Here is a 20,000-nt window from a genome sequence, read left to right as displayed (position 1 = left end):
ACCAGGTCTTTTTTTATTTGCATTTTACATGCTCTATTGGTGGATATAAAATACTGCAAAAAATCAGCTCCAGGTGATTTAAATTTTTGAGAAGCCTGTTCCTAAGTGTTCCCACACATTAACAGAGAGACGTGTATAATCATATAGAATGTAAACAAGGTTTGAAGTGATTATGTTTTCATCAAACATATCTGGTGGGGTCACATTAGTTTGGGCTTCCTGCGGTCAATTTGCGGTCTACAAATGATTTGTAATTTACGTTCTGTCCCCCCATACCATCTGCTCATCTAGTCTATGATCCCGATATGGGGAAAAGGATGGCGTTTTGGACGCACACCTGGTCCCCACCCTGACCCTGATATGGGGAAAAGGATGGCGTTTTGGACGCACACCTGGTCCCCACCCTGATATGGGGAAAAGGATGGCGTTTTGGACGCACACCTGGTCCCCACCCTGATATGGGGAAAAGGATGGCGTTTTGGACGCACACCTGGTCCTCAACCTGATATTGGGAAAAGGATGGCGTTTTGGACGCACACCTGGTCCCCACCCTGATATGGGGAAAAGGATGGCGTTTTGGACGCACACCTGGTCCTCAACCTGATATTGGGAAAAGGATGGCGTTTTGGACGCACACCTGGTCCCCACCCTGATATGGGGAAAAGGATGGCGTTTTGGACGCACACCTGGTCCCCACCCTGATATGGGGAAAAGGATGGCGTTTTGGACGCACACCTGGTCCCCACCCTGATTTCTCTCTCCAACCTCCAACAGGTGAAGAGTACAAGGAGCTGCGCGTTTCCAAGGGAGACCATAAAGTGGTGATCCAGGACTTTGATGCCATGAGGGAGTACCACGTCAGGGTTCTAGCTGTGAGAGGGAACCAGCAGAGCAGAGCACTACAAGGGAAGTATGCCGGTATGTATCAGACTGGTTCTATGTCATTTTGTTCCACTTATAGTATGCCGGTATGTAACAGACTGGTTCTATGTCATTTTGTTCCACTTACAGTATGCCGGTATGTAACAGACTGGTTCTGTGTCATTTTGTTCCACTAATTTCTGAATAGTAAAATTACCTTAGATAGAAACCTCACATTCATAGCATTGCTTTTGAAGAAAAAAACGTTCTTATACAAACAGTATAAATACAAAACATTAAACTACATGTATTCTGGAATGAATAAGTAGCTTTTAATACATTCAATAACATGTCAATGCCCTCCTCCCCAAATCTGGAGGTTCTATCTGAAACTTGACAGGGGCTCTACTAAAGTAGATTCCATTGAATGCTGTCTGGCTGGCCTGGCATCGTGACTTTGTGTGCTGAGGGGATAGGAGGAGTGGTCGTTGAAAGAGCAGAGAGCCTTCAGCAGTAGTTTGGGTCTCTGCCCTCTAGGTTTGGGTCTCTGCCCTCTAGAGCCTTCAGGTTTTAATGGATCTCTCCACTGTAAGGTTTGGGTCTCTGCCCTCTAGAGTGAATGAGGGTTTTAATGGATCTCTTCACTGTAAGGTTGGGTTCTCTGCCCTATAGAGTGAATGAGGGTTTTAATGGATCTCTTCACTGTAAGGTTTGGGTCTCTGCCCTCTACAGTGAATGAGGGTTTTAATGGATCTCTTCACTGTAAGGTTTGGGTTCTGCCCTATAGAGAATGAGGGTTTTAATGGATCTCTTCACTGTAAGGTTTGGGTTCTCTGCCCTATAGTGAATGAGGGTTTTAATGGATCTCTTCACTGTAAGGTTTGGGGGTTCTCTGCCCTCTACAGTGAATGAGGGTTTTAATGGATCTCTTCACTGTAAGGTTTGGGTCTCTGCCCTCTAGAGTGAATGAGGGTTTTAATGGATCTCTTCACTGTAAGGTTTGGTTCTCTGCCCTCTACAGTGAATGAGGGTTTTAATGGATCTCTTCACTGTAAGGTTTGGGTCTCTGCCCTCTGAGAGTGAATGAGGGTTTTAATGGATCTCTTCACTGTAAGGTTTGGGTCTCTGCCCTATAGAGTGAATGAGGGTTTTAATGGATCTCTTCACTGTAAGGTTTGGGTTCTCTGCCCTCTACAGTGAATGAGGGGATTTTAATGGATCTCTTCACTGTAGTGGGTTCCCTGGCCCTCAATGAGGGTTTTAAGGTGTAAGGTTTGGGTCTCTGCCCTCTACAGTGAATGAGGGTTTTAATGGATCTCTTCACTGTAAGGTTGGGGTCTCTGCCCTATAGAGTGAATGAGGGTTTTAATGGATCTCTTCACTGTAAGGTTTGGGTCTCTGCCCTCGAGAGTGAATGAGGGTTTTCATGTATTTCTCTACTCTCTGTGCCTCAGCTGAAGACCTGGAGGGGAGGGAGGAGAGGGGAGAGCACATTGCCTCTGAGACTTGATGACACCGGAGGGACTGAGGAGATCAACGAGATATCTGGAGGTAAGACTGACTGGCTGGCTGGCTGTTTAGCTAGATGGCTGGTGGTCTGGCTGGTTGCCTGGTTTGGCTGGCTGTCACTGCAAGACAGAGGGTAAATGACTAAATATAATGCAGTCTCTCTCTCTCTCTCTCTCTCTCTCTGTCTCTCTCTCCCTCTCTCTCTCTCTCTGTCTCTCTCTCTCCCTCTCTCCCTCCCTCTCCCTCCCTCTCTCTCTCTCTCTCTCTCTGTCTCTCTCTGTCTCTCTCTCTCTGTCTCTCTCTCTCTCTCTCTCTCTGTCTCTCTCTCTCTCTCTCTCTCTCTCTCTCTGTCTCTCTCTCTCTCTCTCTCTCTCTGTCTCTCTCTCTGTCTCTCTCTCTGTCTCTCTCTCTGTCTCTCTGTCTCTCTCTCTCTCTGTCTCTCTCTCTCTCTCTCTGTCTCTCTCTCTCTCTCTCTCTGTCTCTCTCTCTGTCTCTGTCTCTCTCTCTGTCTCTCTCTCTCTCTGTCTCTCTCTCTCCCTCTCCACAAGCTGGCTTTGAATATCTGTCTGGATGTTCGGTTGGCGGACAAAATGCTCCTTTTTATCACTGTGAAATATTTGACCCTCTTTTCCATTAAATGTGAGAATAGGACGGAATGCCTTTGCTTTGGTCTTTATGGGTTCTAGAATGTTGGCAGTGTTCTATTTAACTCTGATCTGTTTAGCATAATATGCAGGTTGGCTGGATGGACGGGGAGGGATCAGGGTCGCAATCTAGCCAAAAAGAGACAAATCTAGCCAAAAAGACAACAATTTCGATGTGGCAGACAGACTCTTCAACTTATACTGGTGATTATGTGTTATTATAATGATTGTTTTTAAAGTATTGAAAGTCACTCCCTCTAACATTTCTGCTGTTACTCAAACCATGGCGTATATAGAGAGGTTGATGCCTTGGTAGGGTCCATGTTATTATTATAGGGTACGAATGGAATGTGGGTTTGTGGTTTGAGGTCACTACTCAGTAAGGGGGCAAGTGATTTGGGGTGTCGTTTGAACATCTGTGGTATTATCGTTGGAGGAATAACCCTCTGTATCCATCACTATGTTAAATGTTGAGTTATTTTCAGAAAGGCCTTACTGCTCAGTAAAGTTCTAGACCAGGGGGTGTTACAACCTGAGTCTGGAGGTCAGGACAACTGGGTGTCTCAGGTCGAAATCAGTCCTTGATTAAATCAAATCAAATCAAATTTATTTATATAGCCCTTCGTACATCAGCTGATATCTCAAAGTGCTGTACAGAAACCCAGCCTAAAACCCCAAACAGCAAACAATGCAGGTGTAAAAGCACGGTGGCTAGGAAAAACTCCCTAGAAATGCCAAAACCTAGGAGGAAACCTAGAGAGGAACCGGGCTATGTGGGGTGGCCAGTCCTCTTCTGGCTGTGCCGGGTAGAGATTATAACAGAACATGACCAAGATGTTCAAATGTTCATAAATGACCAGCATGGTCAAATAATAATAAGGCAGAACAGTTGAAACTGGAGCAGCAGCACAGTCAGGTGGACTGGGGACAGCAAGGAGCCATCATGTCAGGTAGTCCTGGGACATGGTCCTAGGGCCCAGGCCAGTTGAAACTGGAGCAGCAGCATGGCCAGGTGGACTGGGGACAGCAAGGAGTCATCATGTCAGGTAGTCCTGGGGCATGGTCCTAGGGCTCAGGTCCTCCGAGAGAGAGAAAGAAAGAGAGAAGGAGAGAATTAGAGAACGCACACTTAGATTCACACAGGACACCGAATAGGACAGGAGAAGTACTCCAGATATAACAAACTGACCCTAGCCCCCCGACACATAAACTACTGTAGCATAAATACTGGAGGCTGAGACAGGAGGGGTCAGGAGACACTGTGGCCCCATCCGAGGACACCCCCGGACAGGGCCAAACAGGAAGGATATAACCCCACCCACTTTGCCAAAGCACAGCCCCCACACCACTAGAGGGAAATCTTCAACCACCAACTTACCATCCTGAGACAAGGCCGAGTATAGCCCACATTAGAGCGGAAGAGTTTAACATCAGCAGAACAGGAACTGGCTTCGGGTCCAGATGTTCTGTTCTGTCCTGCCTATTGGCTGATGACTCCACCACTAGATCCCAATGAGTTGGACTGGTACTATTGGCTGATGACTCCACCACTAGATCCCAATGAGTTGGACTGGTACTATTGGCTGATGAATCCACCACTAGATCCCAACAGTGAGTTGGACTGGTACTATTGGCTGATGAATCCACCACTAGATCCCAACAGTGAGTTGGACTGGTACTATTGGCTGATGATCCCAACAGTCCACCACTAGATCCCAACAGTGAGTTGGACTGGTACTATTGGCTGATGAATCCAGTGAGTTGGACCATGACTAGATCCCAACAGTGAGTTGGACTGGTACTATTGGCTGATGAATCCTCCACTAGATCCCAACAGTGAGTTGGACTGGTACTATTGGCTGATGACTCCTCCATCCCACAGTGAGTTGGACTGGGCTGTTGGCTGAGATCCCAACAGTGAGTTGGACTGGTACTATTGGCTGATGACTCCTCCACTCCCAACAGTCTGGTACTATTGGCTGATGACTCCTCCACTAGATCCCAACAGTGAGTTGGACTGGTACTATTGGCTGATGACTCAACCACTAGATCCCAACAGTGAGTTGGACTGGTACTATTGGCTGACTCCACCATTAGATCCCAACAGTGAGTTGGACTGGTACTATTGGCTGATGAATCCTCCACTAGATCCCAACAGTGAGTTGGACTGGTACTATTGGCTGATGACTCCTCCACTAGATCCCAACAGTGAGTTGGACTGGGCTGTTGGCTGATGACTCACTAGATCCCAATGAGTTGGACTGGTACTATTGGCTGATGACTCCTCCACTAGATCCCAACAGTGAGTTGGACTGGGCTGTTGGCTGATGACTCAACCACTAGATCCCAACAGTGAGTTGGACTGGGCTGTTGGCTGATGACTCAACCACTAGATCCCAACAGTGAGTTGGGCTGGTACTATTGGCTGATGACTCCTCCACTAGATCCCAACAGTGAGTTGGACTGGTACTATTGGCTGATGACTCCTCCACTAGATCCCAACAGTGAGTTAACTGGTACTATTGGCTGATGACTCAACCACTAGATTCCAATGAGTTGGACTGGTACTATTGGTTGATGAATCCACCACTAGATCCCAACAGTGAGTTGGACTGGTACTATTGGCTGACGAATCCACCATTAGATCCCAACAGTGAGTTAGACTGGTACTATTGGCTGATGAATCCTCCACTAGATCCCAACAGTGAGTTGGACTGGGCTGTTGGCTGATGACTCCTCCACTAGATCCCAACAGTGAGTTGGACTGGGCTGTTGGCTGATGACTCAACCACTAGATCCCAACAGTGAGTTGGACTGGGCTGTTGGCTGATGACTCAACCACTAGATCCCAACAGTGAGTTGGACTGGTACTATTGGCTGATGACTCCTCCACTAGATCCCAACAGTGAGTTGGACTGGTACTATTGGTTGATGACTCCTCCACTAGAACCCAACAGTGAGTTGGACTGGTACTATTGGCTGATGACTCCTCCACTAGAACCCAACAGTGAGTTGGACTGGTACTATTGGCTGATGACTCCACCACTAGATCCCAATGAGTTGGACTGGTACTATTGGCTGATGACTCCTCCACTAGATCCCAATGAGTTGGACTGGTACTATTGGCTGATGACTCCACCACTAGATCCCAATGAGTTGGACTGGTACTATTGGCTGATGACTCCACCACTAGATCCCAATGAGTTGGACTGGTACTATTGGCTGATGACTCCACCACTAGATCCCAATGAGTTGGACTGGTACTATTGGCTGATGACTCCACCACGAGAACCCAACAGTGAGTTGGACTGGTACTATTGGCTGATGACTCCACCACGAGAACCCAATGAGTTGGACTGGTACTATTGGCTGATGACTCCACCACTAGATCCCAACAGTGAGTTGGACTGGTACTATTGCCTGATGACTTCACCACTAGATCCTATAAAAGAAACAGGGACTGTGGCCAAACTGAATGCCTGATAGAAACCACAGCTCCTCTGGGACGGGGGCCAAACTGAATGCCTGATAGAAACCACATCTCCTCTGGGACGGTGGCCAAACTGAATGCCTGATAGAAACCACATCTCCTCTGGGACGGTGGCCAAACTGAATGCCTGATAGAAACCACATCTCCTCTGGGACGGGGCCAAACTGAATGCCTGATAGAAACCACATCTCCTCTGGGACAGGGGCCAAACTGAATGCCTGATAGAAACCACATCTCCTCTGGGACGGGGCCAAACTGAATGCCTGATAGAAACCACATCTCCTCTGGGACAGGGGCCAAACTGAATGCCTGATAGAAACCACATCTCCTCTGGGACGGGGCCAAACTGAATGCCTGATAGAAACCACATCTCCTCTGGGACGGGGGCCAAACTGAATGCCTGATAGAAACCACATCTCCTCTGGAACGGTGGCCAAAATAAATGCCTGATAGAAACCACATCTCCTCTGGGACAGGGGCCAAACTGAATGCCTGATAGAAACCACATCTCCTCTGGGATGGTGGCCAAACTGAATGCCTGATAGAAACCACATCTCCTCTGGGACAGGAAACTGAATTTTCTCCTCTGGGACGGGGGCCAAACTGAATGCCTGATAGAAACCACATCTCATTTAATATTTACATTTGTGTGTGTTAGTGTGACGTCTTATCCAGAGCGACTGTGTTGGGACAGGGGCCAAACTGAATGCCTGATAGAAACCACATCTCCTCTGGGACGGGGCCAAACTGGATGCCTGATAGAAACCAATAGATATGCTTCTCAACTGTCCATCAAATATGATCATTAGCTAAGGTTGATGGGGGTTGTTTATGTGTGATTTCCTCTGTTCAAACTGTGAGATGTATAGTATCAACAGAGAGGTGTACATCTCTACAACATATCAAATAGGACCCAGTCACTTTGATTTCACGCTGCTCAGCAATGACATGGGCTCAGGATTGTTGTTTTGTGTCTGTGAAGACAGACAGGAAGGAAGGATGATTATCTGCGAGGGTAGAGGGATGAGAGAGGGAAGAGAGAGGGACGAGAGAGGGTCGAGAGAGGGAAGAGAGAGAGGTGTAACATCCTGTCCTAACATCTCCAAAGCAATTGATTTGAGACCCCCCAGGGTGAGCCTGTGATCATTGGGATACCAGTCATGTGATCACTAGTAGTAGTAAGGGCTGTTGCCTTGAGGGCCGCTCTGAGGGGTGACGACAAACCAAATGGAAGCTGGGAAGTTAAAGATTCTGGTCATTGATTTGCTAACACAGCAAATTGAATCCACTTTAAAACAATTGTGATATTGAGTCTTGTAACAAACACACACACACACAGACACACACACACACACACACACACACACACACACACACACACACATACTGGAGCTAGTTAAAGCTGCCTCGGAGCAGTCTTTGTCTGGGCCTGCAGTAAAACCCTTCAGGGGTCAGAGGTCGTTTATTACCCAGCTATTTGGGTAATAGCAGAGGACAGAGAGGCCTGATAACGGGTCTGTGTTGGGCTGACACTCTGGAGGCCAGAACACTAGAGGTCCAGATGAAAGAAATTTCATGTGGAAAATGCCTATTTTTCAATATCCGGAAAAGATGCCTTTTCAGCGTACTGGAAAATTTTCTCCATTTTGAAATATTAATTTTGAGAACAGCAAGGTGAGAGAGCAGAGAGCCGGTGAGCCAGAGGCAGAGAGCCGGTGAGCCAGAGGCAGAGATGGTGAGCCAGAGGCAGAGAGCTGAGCCAGAGGCAGAGAGCCGGTGAGCCAGAGGCAGAGAGCCGGTGAGCCAGAGGCAGAGAGCCGGTGAGCCAGAGGCAGAGAGCCGGTGAGCCAGAGGATAGAGAGCCGGTGAGCCAGAGGCAGAGAGCCGGTGAGCCAGAGGCAGAGAGCCGGTGAGCCAGAGGCAGAGAGCCGGTGAGCCAGAGGCAGAGAGCCGGTGAGCCAGAGGCAGAGAGCCGGTGAGCCAGAGGCAAAGCCGGTGAGCCAGGGGCCAGAGAGCCGATGAGCCAGGGGAGAGCAGAACCAGTGAGCCAGAGACCCAGGAGGAGGGGGACCCAGGAGGGGGGGGGGGTAGGAGGGAGTGGGGGGAAGGAATGACAAAAGGGGGAGAGACTGTTTTGTTTTTAACTAGAAATTGACTGGGTCATTGGTTCAGGATTAACTTTTAAGCTGACCTGGTTAATGTTTGATTTAATATCCTCCATGTGTGACCTGTGTTGTGTTGTGTAACTCCATAATGACCTCTTTCCTTATTAACTCCATAATGACCTCTTTCCTTATTAACTCCATAATGACCTGTTTCCTTATTTCCTTATTAACTCCATAATGTGTGTGTTATGTAACTCCATAATGACCTGTGCTTTCCTGCATAACACTAACTCCAGCCCTCCCAGGGTGAGCCTGTGATATTTACCAGTCATGTGATCACTAGTAGTAGTAAGACCTCTGTTGCCTTGAGGGCCGCTCTGAGGGGTGACGACAAACCAAATGGAAGCTGGGAAGTTGTGATTCTGGTCATTGATTAATTTCTTTCAGCAAATTGAATCCACTTTTAAAACGATTGTGATATTGAGTCTTGTAACAAACAGATGCAGAACTGTAAATCTCAAGCCCTGATAACATTTTTATTGATTTGGACGTAGGTAAAGTAACTCCCTGTTCTGTTAGTTATTAAACCGGAATGAAAGAAATCATGTTAGTCTAGTTTTTTTTCCAGCGAGCTGAACGTTTTCTCCATTGAAATATTGAATGAAATAATGACCTGCAGCTTTCCAACACTAACACATCACTTCTGATGTACCGTGCTGATATTGCTCCACTGTGAATGGAACAAGAACCCCCAAGATTATGCTTCTCCAAATATCTATCAGGTGTAAACTCTTATACCTCTTTATGAGTTGTAGTTCTAAGCTGCTAACGAGGTGTTTAGGGATCCATAACAAATGACTCCATCCGAAATGAGAACATCGAGATCTAATAGATGACTCCATAATGACTCTTTCCTTATTAACTCCATAATGACCTCTTTCCTTATTAACTCCATAATGACCTCTTTCCTTATTAACTCCATAATGACCTCTTTCCTTATTAACTCCATAATGACCTCTTTCCTTATTAACTCCATAATGACCTCTTTCCTTATTAACTCCATAATGACCTCTTTCCTTATTAACTCCATAATGACCTCTTTCCTTATTAACTCCATAATGACCTCTTTCCTTATTAACTCCATAATGACCTCTTTCCTTATTAACTCCATAATGACCTCTTTCCTTATTAACTCCATAATGACCTCTTTCCTTATTAACTCCATAATGACCTCTTTCCTTATTAACTCCATAATGACCTCTTTCCTTATTGACTCCATAATGACCTCTTTCCTTATTAACTCCATAATGACCTCTTTCCTTATTAACTCCATAATGACCTCTTTCCTTATTAACTCCATAATGACCTCTTTCCTTATTAACTCCATAATGACCTCTTTCCTTATTGACTCCATAATGACCTCTTTCCTTATTGACTCCATAATGACCTCTTTCCTTATTGACTCCATAATGACCTCTTTCCTTATTAACTCCATAATGACCTCTTTCCTTATTGACTCCATAATGACCTCTTTCCTTATTGACTCCATAATGACCTCTTTCCTTATTGACTCCATAATGACCTCTTTCCTTATTGACTCCATAATGATCTCTTTCCTTATTGACTCCATAATGACCTCTTTCCTTATTAACTCCATAATGACCTCTTTCCTTATTAACTCCATAATGACCTCTTTCCTTATTAACTCCATAATGACCTCTTTCCTTATTGACTCCATAATGACCTCTTTCCTTATTGACTCCATAATGACCTCTTTCCTTATTAACTCCATAATGACCTCTTTCCTTATTGACTCCATAATGACCTCTTTCCTTATTGACTCCATAATGACCTCTTTCCTTATTGACTCCATAATGACCTCTTTCCTTATTGACTCCATAATGACCTCTTTCCTTATTGACTCCATAATGACCTCTTTCCTTATTAACTCCATAATGACTTCTTACCTTATTAACTCCATAATGACCTCTTTCCTTATTGACTCCATAATGACCTCTTTCCTTATTGACTCCATAATGACCTCTTTCCTTATTAACTCCATAATGACCTCTTTCCTTATTAACTCCATAATGACCTCTTTCCTTATTAACTCCATAATGACCTCTTTCCTTAACTCCACACACCTCCAGCACACACGCATATACACACACACGCACACAGAGTTGATTGGGGATAGGGTGGATTGTTGATAGTTGAGATGGCTTCACATCCATCGGTGTGTGTGTGTGTGTGTGTGTGTGTGTGTGTGTGTGTGTGTGTGTGTGTGTGTGTGTGTGTGTGTGTGTGTGTGTGTGTGTGTGTGTGTGTGTGTGTGTGTGTGTGTGTGTGTGTGTGTGTGTGTGTGTGTGTGTGTGTGTGTGTCGCTGGAGGAGAGAGAAACCCGTAGAGTCTTTTATATTTATAGACCAGTTCATTTCTAACATTATCACTTATTTAGTCTCTCCCAGATCATGAATTGTCTCTGACAGCTAACCACAGCCCAGCTCAGGGTTTAACCAGCCTTCAGACAGCTAACCAGAGCCCAGCTCAGGGTTTAACCAGCCTTCAGACAGCTAACCAGAGCCCAGCTCAGGGTTTAACCAGCCTTCAGACAGCTAACCAGAGCCCAGGTCAGGGTTTAACCAGCCTCCTGACAGCTAACCAGAGCCCAGGTCAGGGTTTAACCAGCCTTCTGACAGCTAACCAGAGCTCAGGGTTTAACCAGCCTCAGCTAACCAGAGGCTTTTAACTAACCTTCAGACATGTAACCACAGCCCAGCTCAGGGTTTAACCAGCCTTCAGACAGCTAACCACAGCCCAGCTAAACCAGCCTCCTGACAGCTAACCACAGCTCAGCTCAGGTTTAACCAGCCTTCTGACAGATAACCACAGTCCAGCTCAGGGTTTAACCAGCCTCCTGACAGCTAACCACAACCCAGCTCAGGGTTTAACCAGCCTCCTGACAGCTAACCAGAGTCCAGCTCAGGGTTTAACCAGCCTTCAGACAGCTAACCAGAGTCCAGCTCAGCTTAACCAGCCTTCCAGCTAACCAGAGCCCAGCTCAGCTTCAGACAGCTAACCAGAGCCCAGCTCAGGGTTAACCAGCCTTCGACCCTGGCCCAGCTCGGACCCTGGCCGCTGGGTAGTGCATTAGAAAGGGAATAAGGTAGGACACAGACCATAGCAACATGACAGGAACACTATATCTATGATGAGGCTGATGAGGCTACCAGATCGGACCCTGGCCGATGGGTAGTGCATTAGAAAGGGAATAAGGTAGGACACAGACCATAGCAACATGACAGGAACACTATATCTATGATGAGGCTGATGAGGCTACACAGAGAGAGAGAGAGAGATGAGGCTAGAGAGAGAGAGAGAGAGAGAGAGGAGTCTGATGAGGCTAGAGAGAGAGAAGAGAGAGAGAGAGAGAGAGAGAGGAGAGTCTTTTATCTTTGAATTTTTTAAATTTCACCTTTATTTAACCAGGTAGGCTAGTTGAGAACAAGTTCTCATTTGCAACTGTGACCTGGCCAAGATAAAGCATAGCAGTGTGAACAGACAACACAGAGTTACACATGGAGTAAACAATTAACAAGTCAATAACACAGTAGAAAAAAAGAGAGTCTATATACATTGTGTGCAAAAGGCATGAGGAGGTAGGCGAATAATTACAATTTTGCAGATTATCACTGGAGTGATAGATGGTCATGTACAGGTAGAGATATTGGTGTGCAAAAGAGCAGAAAAGTAAATAAATATAAACAGTATGAGGATGCGATCGGTTAGCTGCTCAGATAGCAGATGTTTGAAGTTGGTGAGGGAGATAAAAGTCTCCAACTTCAGCCAGAGACAGGAGTCTGATGAGGCTACACAGAGAGAGAGAGAAGAGTCTGATGAGGAGTCTGATGAGGATACAGAGAGAGACAGGAGTCTGATGAGGCTACAGAGAGAGAGAGAGGACTCTGATGAGGCTACAGAGAGAGAGGACTCTGATGAGGCTACAGAGAGAGAGGACTCTGATGAGGCTACATAGAGAGAGAGAAGAGTCTGATGAGGCTACAGAGGATACAGAGAGAGAGAGAGGAGTCTGATGAGCTACATAGAGAGAGAGAGGAGTCTGATGAGGATACAGAGAGAGAGAGGAGTCTGATGAGGCTACATAGAGAGAGAGAAGATGGATGGATAAATATATACAGCTTCTTCTGGGGTCCCTGTGGGTCTCAGTCATCCCAAATTGCTACAATCCAATCAAATTTCCCACCTCTGGTTAGCCAAATTTGGCTTAAAAAGCCAAACGTATCACAATATCTGCCAATTAATTTCCAGCAGTGTTTCCCCAGTATGTCTGTTGGGTGCCCACATTTGTCTATCATTCACTTTGTGTAGCCAGTTAGCGATCATGATAACTGTCTTCTGGGTGGACAGAAGACAAGATGGCGCCAGAAGAAATGGCAGCCGTTATACCGGCACCCAACCAATTATGTGGGGAGTTGTTCGCGTTAGACACAGAGCTTCTGGATATCGGGACAGCGATCACTCACCTCAGACTAGACACAGAGCTTCTAGATATCGGGACAGAGATCACTCACCTCGGATTAGACAAAGAGCTTCTGGATATCAGGACAGAGATCACTCACCTCGGATTAGACACAGAGCTTCTGGATATCAGGACAGAGATCACTCACCTCGGATTAGACACAGAGCTTCTGGACATCAGACAGCGATCAGGACAAAGAGCTTCTGGATATCAGGACAGCGATCACCTCGGACTAGACACAGAGCTTCTAGATATCAGGACAGAGATCACTCACCTCGGATTAGACAAAGAGCTTCTGGATATCAGGACAGAGATCACTCACCTCGGATTAGACACAGAGCTTCTGGATATCAGGACAGCGATCACTCACCTCGGACTAGACACAGAGCTTCTGGATATCAGGACAGCGATCACTCACCTCGGATTAGACAAAGAGCTTCTGGACATCAGGACAGCGATCAGTCACCTCGGACTAGACACAGAGCTTCTAGATATCAGGACAGAGATCACTCACCTCGGATTAGACACAGAGCTTCTGGACATCAGGACAGCGATCACTCACCTCGGATTAGACAAAGAGCTTCTGGATATCAGGACAGCGATCAGTCACCTCGGACTAGACACAGAGCTTCTAGATATCAGGACAGAGATCACTCACCTCGGATTAGACACAGAGCTTCTGGACATCAGGACAGCGATCACTCACCTCGGATTAGACAAAGAGCTTCTGGATATCAGGACAGCGATCAGTCACCTCGGACTAGACACAGAGCTTCTAGATATCAGGACAGAGATCACTCACCTCGGATTAGACAAAGAGCTTCTGGATATCAGGACAGCGATCAGTCACCTCGGACTAGACACAGAGCTTCTAGATATCAGGACAGCGATCACTCACCTCGGATTAGACACAGAGCTTCTGGATATAGGGACAGTGATCACTCACCTCGGATTAGATTTTTTCTTCAACAAGCAGGATGCACAGGATGTACTTCAGATACCCAACAAGGCCTACATCCCTGTTATTGGCAGGAGAACGAGACGCATGTATAGAGGACACAGGGCGGGGTGCCTCGTAAGGATCCGCCAACAGCGAGTGGGAAATCTGCCCTAAACATCAGAATTACTTGCCAACGTACAATCATTTGATAATAAATTAGACAAGGTACGATCACAAATATCCTACCTACGAGACATCAAAAACGGTAATATCTTATGTTTCACCGAATCGTGGCTGAATGACAACATGGATAACATTCAGCTGGCAAGGTAAGACGAGGGGGGGGGGGCAGTCCGTGTATATTTGCAAACAACAGCTGGTGCACGAAATCTAAGGAAGTCTCTAGATTTTACTCGCCTAAAGTACAGAATCACACTATTTGCCAAGATAGTTCTCATCTATATTTTTTGTGGCTGTTATTTACCACCACAGACGGATGCTGGCACTAAGACGGCACTCAGTCAGCTATGTAAGGAAATAAACAAACAGGAATCCCCTCACCCAGAGGCAGCACTCCTAGTGGCCGGGGACTTTAATGCAGGGAAATTTAAATAATTTTGACCTAATTTCTATCAATTTGTTAAATGTGCAACCAGAGGGAAAACAATTATAGACCACCATTACTACACACAAGGACGCGTACAAAGCTCCCCTCACCCTCCATTTGGTAAATCTGACCATAATTCTATCCTGATTCCTGTGTACAAGCAGAAATTAAAGTAGGAAGCACCAGTGACTCAGTCTATAAAAAAGTGGTGAGATGAAGCAGGTGCTAAACTACAGGTCTGTTTTGCAGCACAGACTGGAACATGTTCAGGGATTCTTCCGATGGCATTGAGGAATCCATCACAACAGTCACTGGCTTTATCAATAAGTGCATCGAGGACGTCGTCCCCACAGTGACTGTACGTACATACCCCAAGCAGAAGCCATGGATTACAGGCAACATTTGCACTGAGCTAAAGGGTAGAGCTGCCGCTTTCGAGGTGCGGAACTCTAACCCGGAAGCTTATAAGAAACCCTGCTATGCCTTCCGATGAACCCTCAAACAGGCAAAGCGCCAATACAGGACTAAGATAAAAACGTACTACACCGGCTCTGACGCTCGTCTTATGGGGCAGGGCTTGCAAACTATTTCAAACTACAAAGGGAAGCACAGCCGCGAGCTGCCCAGTGTCACGAGCCTACCAGACGGGCTAAATCACTTCTATGCTTACTTCAAGGCAAGTTACACTGAAACATGCATGAGAGCATCAGCTGTTCCAGACAACTGTGTTATCACGCTCTCCGTAGCCGACGTGAGTAAGACCTTTAAACAGGTCAACATTCACAAGGCCCCAGGGCAGTGATTTTGGACATTGACATTGTGACAGTGACAAATCAAAATCAAATCAGATGGGATTTATATAGCCCTTCGTGTCAGCTGACTCAAAGTCTGAGAAACATTAAAATCCCAAACAGCAAACAATGCAGGTGTAAAAGCAGGTGGTGTTAAAACTCCCTAGAAAGGCCAAAACCTGAAGAAACCTAGATAGGAACCGTTTCATCAGGTTGGAGAACCTTCTGGCTGTGCTAGATTTGTTGTGTTTCATCAAGATGTTCAAACCCTAAATGACATGTTGTGTTTCATCAGAACAGTTGAAACCCTGGAGCAGCAGACATGTTATGTTTCACTCAGGTTGGAGAACCATCATGACCTAGACATGTTAGTTTCCTCAGGTTGGAGAACCCTGACCTAGACATGTTGTGTTCATCAGGTTGGAGAACCCTGACCTAGACATGTTATGTTTCATCAGACCAGCATGGAGAATCCTGACCTAGACATGTTGTGTTTCATCAGGTTGGAGAACCCAGAGACCTAGACATGTTGTGTTTCATCAGGTTGGAGAACCCTGACCTAGACATGTTATGTTTCATCAGTTTGGAGAACCCTGACCTAGACATGTTGTGTTTCATCAGGTTGGAGAACCCTGACCTAGACATGTTATGTGTTCATCAGGTTGGGGAACCCTGACCTAGACATGTTGTGTTTCATCAGGTTGGAGAACCCTGACCTAGACATGTTGTGTTTCATCAGGTTGGAGAACCCTGACCTAGACATGTTGTGTTTCATCAGGTTGGAGAACCCTGACCTAGACATGTTGTGTTTCATCAGGTTGGAGAACCCTGACCTAGACATGTTGTGTTTCATCAGGTTGGAGAACCTTGACCTAGATAGATTGTGTTTCATCAGGTTGGAGAACCCTGACCTAGACATGTTGTGTTTCATCAGGTTGGAGAACCCTGACCTAGACATGTTGTGTTTCATCAGGTTGGAGAACCCTGACCTAGACATGTTGTGTTTCATCAGGTTGGAGAACCCTGACCTAGACATGTTGTGTTTCATCAGGTTGGAGAACCCTGACCTAGACATGTTGTGTTTCATCAGGTTGGAGAACCCTGACCTAGACATGTTGTGTTTCATCAGGTTGGAGAACCCTGACCTAGACATGTTGTGTTTCATCAGGTTGGAGAACCCTGACCTAGACATGTTGTGTTTCATCAGGTTGGAGAACCCTGACCTAGACATGTTGTGTTTCATCAGGTTGGAGAACCCTGACCTAGACATGTTATGTTTCATCATGTTGGAGAATCCTGACCTAGACATGTTGTGTTTCATCAGGTTGGAGAACATTGACCTAGATGTTGTGTTTCATCAGGTTGGAGAAACCCTGACCTAGACATGTTATGTTTCATCAGTTTGGAGAACCCTGACCTAGACATGTTGTGTTTCATCAGGTTGGAGAACCCTGACCTAGACATGTTGTGTTTCATCAGGTTGGAGAACCCTGACCTAGACATGTTGTGTTTCATCAGGTTGGAGAACCCTGACCTAGACATGTTATGTTTCATCAGGTTGGAGAACCCTGACCATTTAAACATGTTATGTTTTCAGGTTGAGAACCCTGACCTGTTAATGATCTGTATTGTGTTTCATCAGGTTGGAGAACCCAGACCTAGACATGTTATGTTTCATCAGGTTGGGACCCTGACCTAGACATGTTGTGTTTCATCAGGTTGGAGAACCCTAGTCCCCTGCACACTGCACTCATTTTGACCAGGGACATGTTGTGTTTCATCAGGTTGGAGAACCCTGACCTAGACATGTTGTGTTTCATCAGGTTGGAGAACCCTGACCTGAGACATGTTGTGATTTCATGGTTGTTATCAGGTTGGACAAGGACCCACCTAGACATGTTATCAATTAGAATCATCAGGTTGGAGGACCCCCACCTTTTCCCTCATCCTTGTGTTTCATCAGGTTGGAGAACCCTGTTACCTCCCATGTTGTGTTTCATCAGGTTGGAGAACCCTGACCTCCCATGTTCAGGTGTTTCATCAGGTTGTTAGGACCCTGACCTCAGACATGTTGTGTTATTTTCTACTGTTATCCCTGTCTCAGGTGTTCCATTTAAAATGTATGTTGTTCTGGTCTTTGAGCTGTTCTGGTCTGTTAATGTTCTGTATTGTGTTTCATGTTCTATGTGGACCCCAGGAAGAGTAGCTGCTGCTATCGTAACAGCTAATTCTCAGGGACCCTCATTTTACCTCCATCTGTCCATGATGAGGAATGTTCTCTTCATCCCAAATCCTGAACCCTAGTCCCCTGTCTCACTGCACTCATTTTGACCAGGGCCCCCTGTCTCAGGTGCTGGTCAAAAGCAATGCACTATACAGAGAACAGGGTACTATTTGGGATGCATCCCATGGAGGCCTCCCTGAAGGTGAGAGTGCAGGCTTGATTTTTCCTGAGATGGTTGTTATCTTGCTATTCTTGTGTACAAGGACTCATTAACACAGAGGTCAATTAGAATCATCGTTTAGATTGAGGTGTTCTCTTCATTTTCCCTCCCTCCCAAGCCCTTCCCTTCCCAGGTGTTCTCTTCATTTTCCCTCCTCCTGTTAAGCCTCCCTGTCTCAGGTGTTCTCTTCATTTTCCCTCCTCCTGTTAAGCCTCCCTGTCTCAGGTGTTCTCTTCATTTTCCCTCCTCCTGTTAAGCCTCCCTGTCTCAGGTGTTCTCTTCATTTTCCCTCCTCCTGTTAAGCCTCCCTGTCTCAGGTGTTCTCTTCATTTTCCCTCCTCCTGTTAATTCTCCCTGTCTCAGGTGTTCTCTTCATTTTCCCTCCTCCTGTTAAGCCTCCCTGTCTCAGGTGTTCTCTTCATTTTCCCTCCTCCTGTTAAGCCTCCCTGTCTCAGGTGTTCTCTTCATTTTCCCTCCTCCTGTTAAGCCTCCCTGTCTCAGGTGTTCTAGACCAGACCGTTGAATGAATACAGAGCAGGAACTCTGCTTCAGGTATTACTGATTACAGGAAATGACTGTTAAAAAGGTGGCTCCCTTTTCTCTTCTGATATTTAACACGGTTTTCTCCTGTTCAGTTTAGTGTTTTGTTTTCCCTGCTTTAGCTATCTGGAAGGTTTGTATGATGAATAGAACGTTATTTTTAAATAAATCTAATGTAAACACACTTCAATAGTGGTAAAATACATCTTCGGTTGAACGGGGTTCAGTGTTTCGACATCTGGGCAATCTGTTTTTTATTCATATTTCTAACAAATATCAGGTTCCTCTGTAAATATTTAAGTAGGACATGCATTGACTGCGTTGACTGCGTTGACTGCGTTGACTGCGTTGACTGCATTGACTGCATTGACTGCGTTGACTGCGTTGACTGCATTGACTGAGACCTGAGCTTCCCCCTCCACCAGCCATCCTTTACCGCACCTTACTGTGGGGTGTTACCTATGTTAACTGGCTTTGTATGGGGTTACGCTGGAGCCACAGAATGAGGAGATTTAGCTCTGTAATTGTAGAAGTGCAAACGATGCATTTGAAGGGTGTGTGTGTGTGGGGGGGGGTTCTATTCAGTCCATGTACAGTTTAAGTTTACATACAGAGTCATTAAAAACTCGTTTTTCAACCACTCCACAAATTTCTTGTTAACAGACTATAGTTTTGGCAGGTCAGTTAGGACATCTACTTTGTTTACAGACAGATTATTTCACTTATAATTCACTGTATCACAATTCCAGTGAGTCAGAAGTTCACATACACTAAGTTGACTGTGCCTTTAAACAGCTTGGAAAATTCCAGAAAAGAATGTCATGACTTTAGAAGATTCTGATAGACTGATTGACATCATTTGAGTCAATTGGAGGTGTACCTGTGCACGTATTTCAAGGCCTACCTTCAAACTCAGTGCCTCTTTGCTTGACATCATGGGAAAATCAAAAGAAATCAGCCAAGACCTCAGAAAGATTGTAGACTTCCACCAAGTCTGGTTCATCCTTGGGAGCAATTTCCAAATGCCTGAAGGTACCACGTTCATCTGTACAAGCAATAGTACGCAAGTATAAACACCATGGGACCACGCAGCCGTCATACCGCTCAGGAAGGAGACGCGTTCTGTCTCTTAGAGAGGAACATACTTTGGTGTGAAAAGTGCAAATCAACCCAGAACAACAGAAATGGACCTTGTGAAGATGCTGCAGGAAACAGGTACAAAAGTATCTATAAAACGAGTCCTATATCAACATAACCTGAAAGGCCGCTCAGCAAGGAAGAAGTCACTGCTCCAAAACCTCCATTAAAAAAGCCAGACTACGGTTTGCAACTGCACATGGGGACAAAGATCGTACTTTTTGGAGAAATGTCCTCTGGTCTGATGAAACAACAATAGAACTGTTTGGCCATAATGACCATCGTTATGGTTGGAGGAAAAAGGGGGGAGGCTTGCAAGCCGAAGAACACCATCCAAACCGTGAAGCACGGGGGTGGCAGCATCATGTTGTGGGGGTGATTTGCTGTAGGAG

General features: G+C 45.8%; 1 protein-coding gene across 1 annotated transcript in view; it reads left to right on the top strand.

Annotated features, from left to right (window-relative positions):
• Positions 1–20,000, top strand: part of LOC124020799 (collagen alpha-1(XIV) chain-like) — a 268,028-nt gene that overhangs the window by 38,243 nt on the left and 209,785 nt on the right. The window contains exons 4-5 of the mRNA XM_046336070.1: positions 775–918; positions 2,316–2,412. Of these exons, the coding sequence (XP_046192026.1) occupies positions 913–918; positions 2,316–2,412 (103 nt within the window). The 5' untranslated portion in view covers positions 775–912. The remainder of the gene's footprint in view (positions 1–774; positions 919–2,315; positions 2,413–20,000) is intronic.

This window comes from Oncorhynchus gorbuscha, unplaced genomic scaffold (genome assembly GCF_021184085.1).
Source record: "Oncorhynchus gorbuscha isolate QuinsamMale2020 ecotype Even-year unplaced genomic scaffold, OgorEven_v1.0 Un_scaffold_914, whole genome shotgun sequence".
NCBI classification, from domain to species: domain Eukaryota; kingdom Metazoa; phylum Chordata; class Actinopteri; order Salmoniformes; family Salmonidae; genus Oncorhynchus; species Oncorhynchus gorbuscha.
The sequence above is the reverse complement of the archived record's forward strand: the minus strand, read 5'-3'. Positions and strand labels throughout refer to the sequence as shown.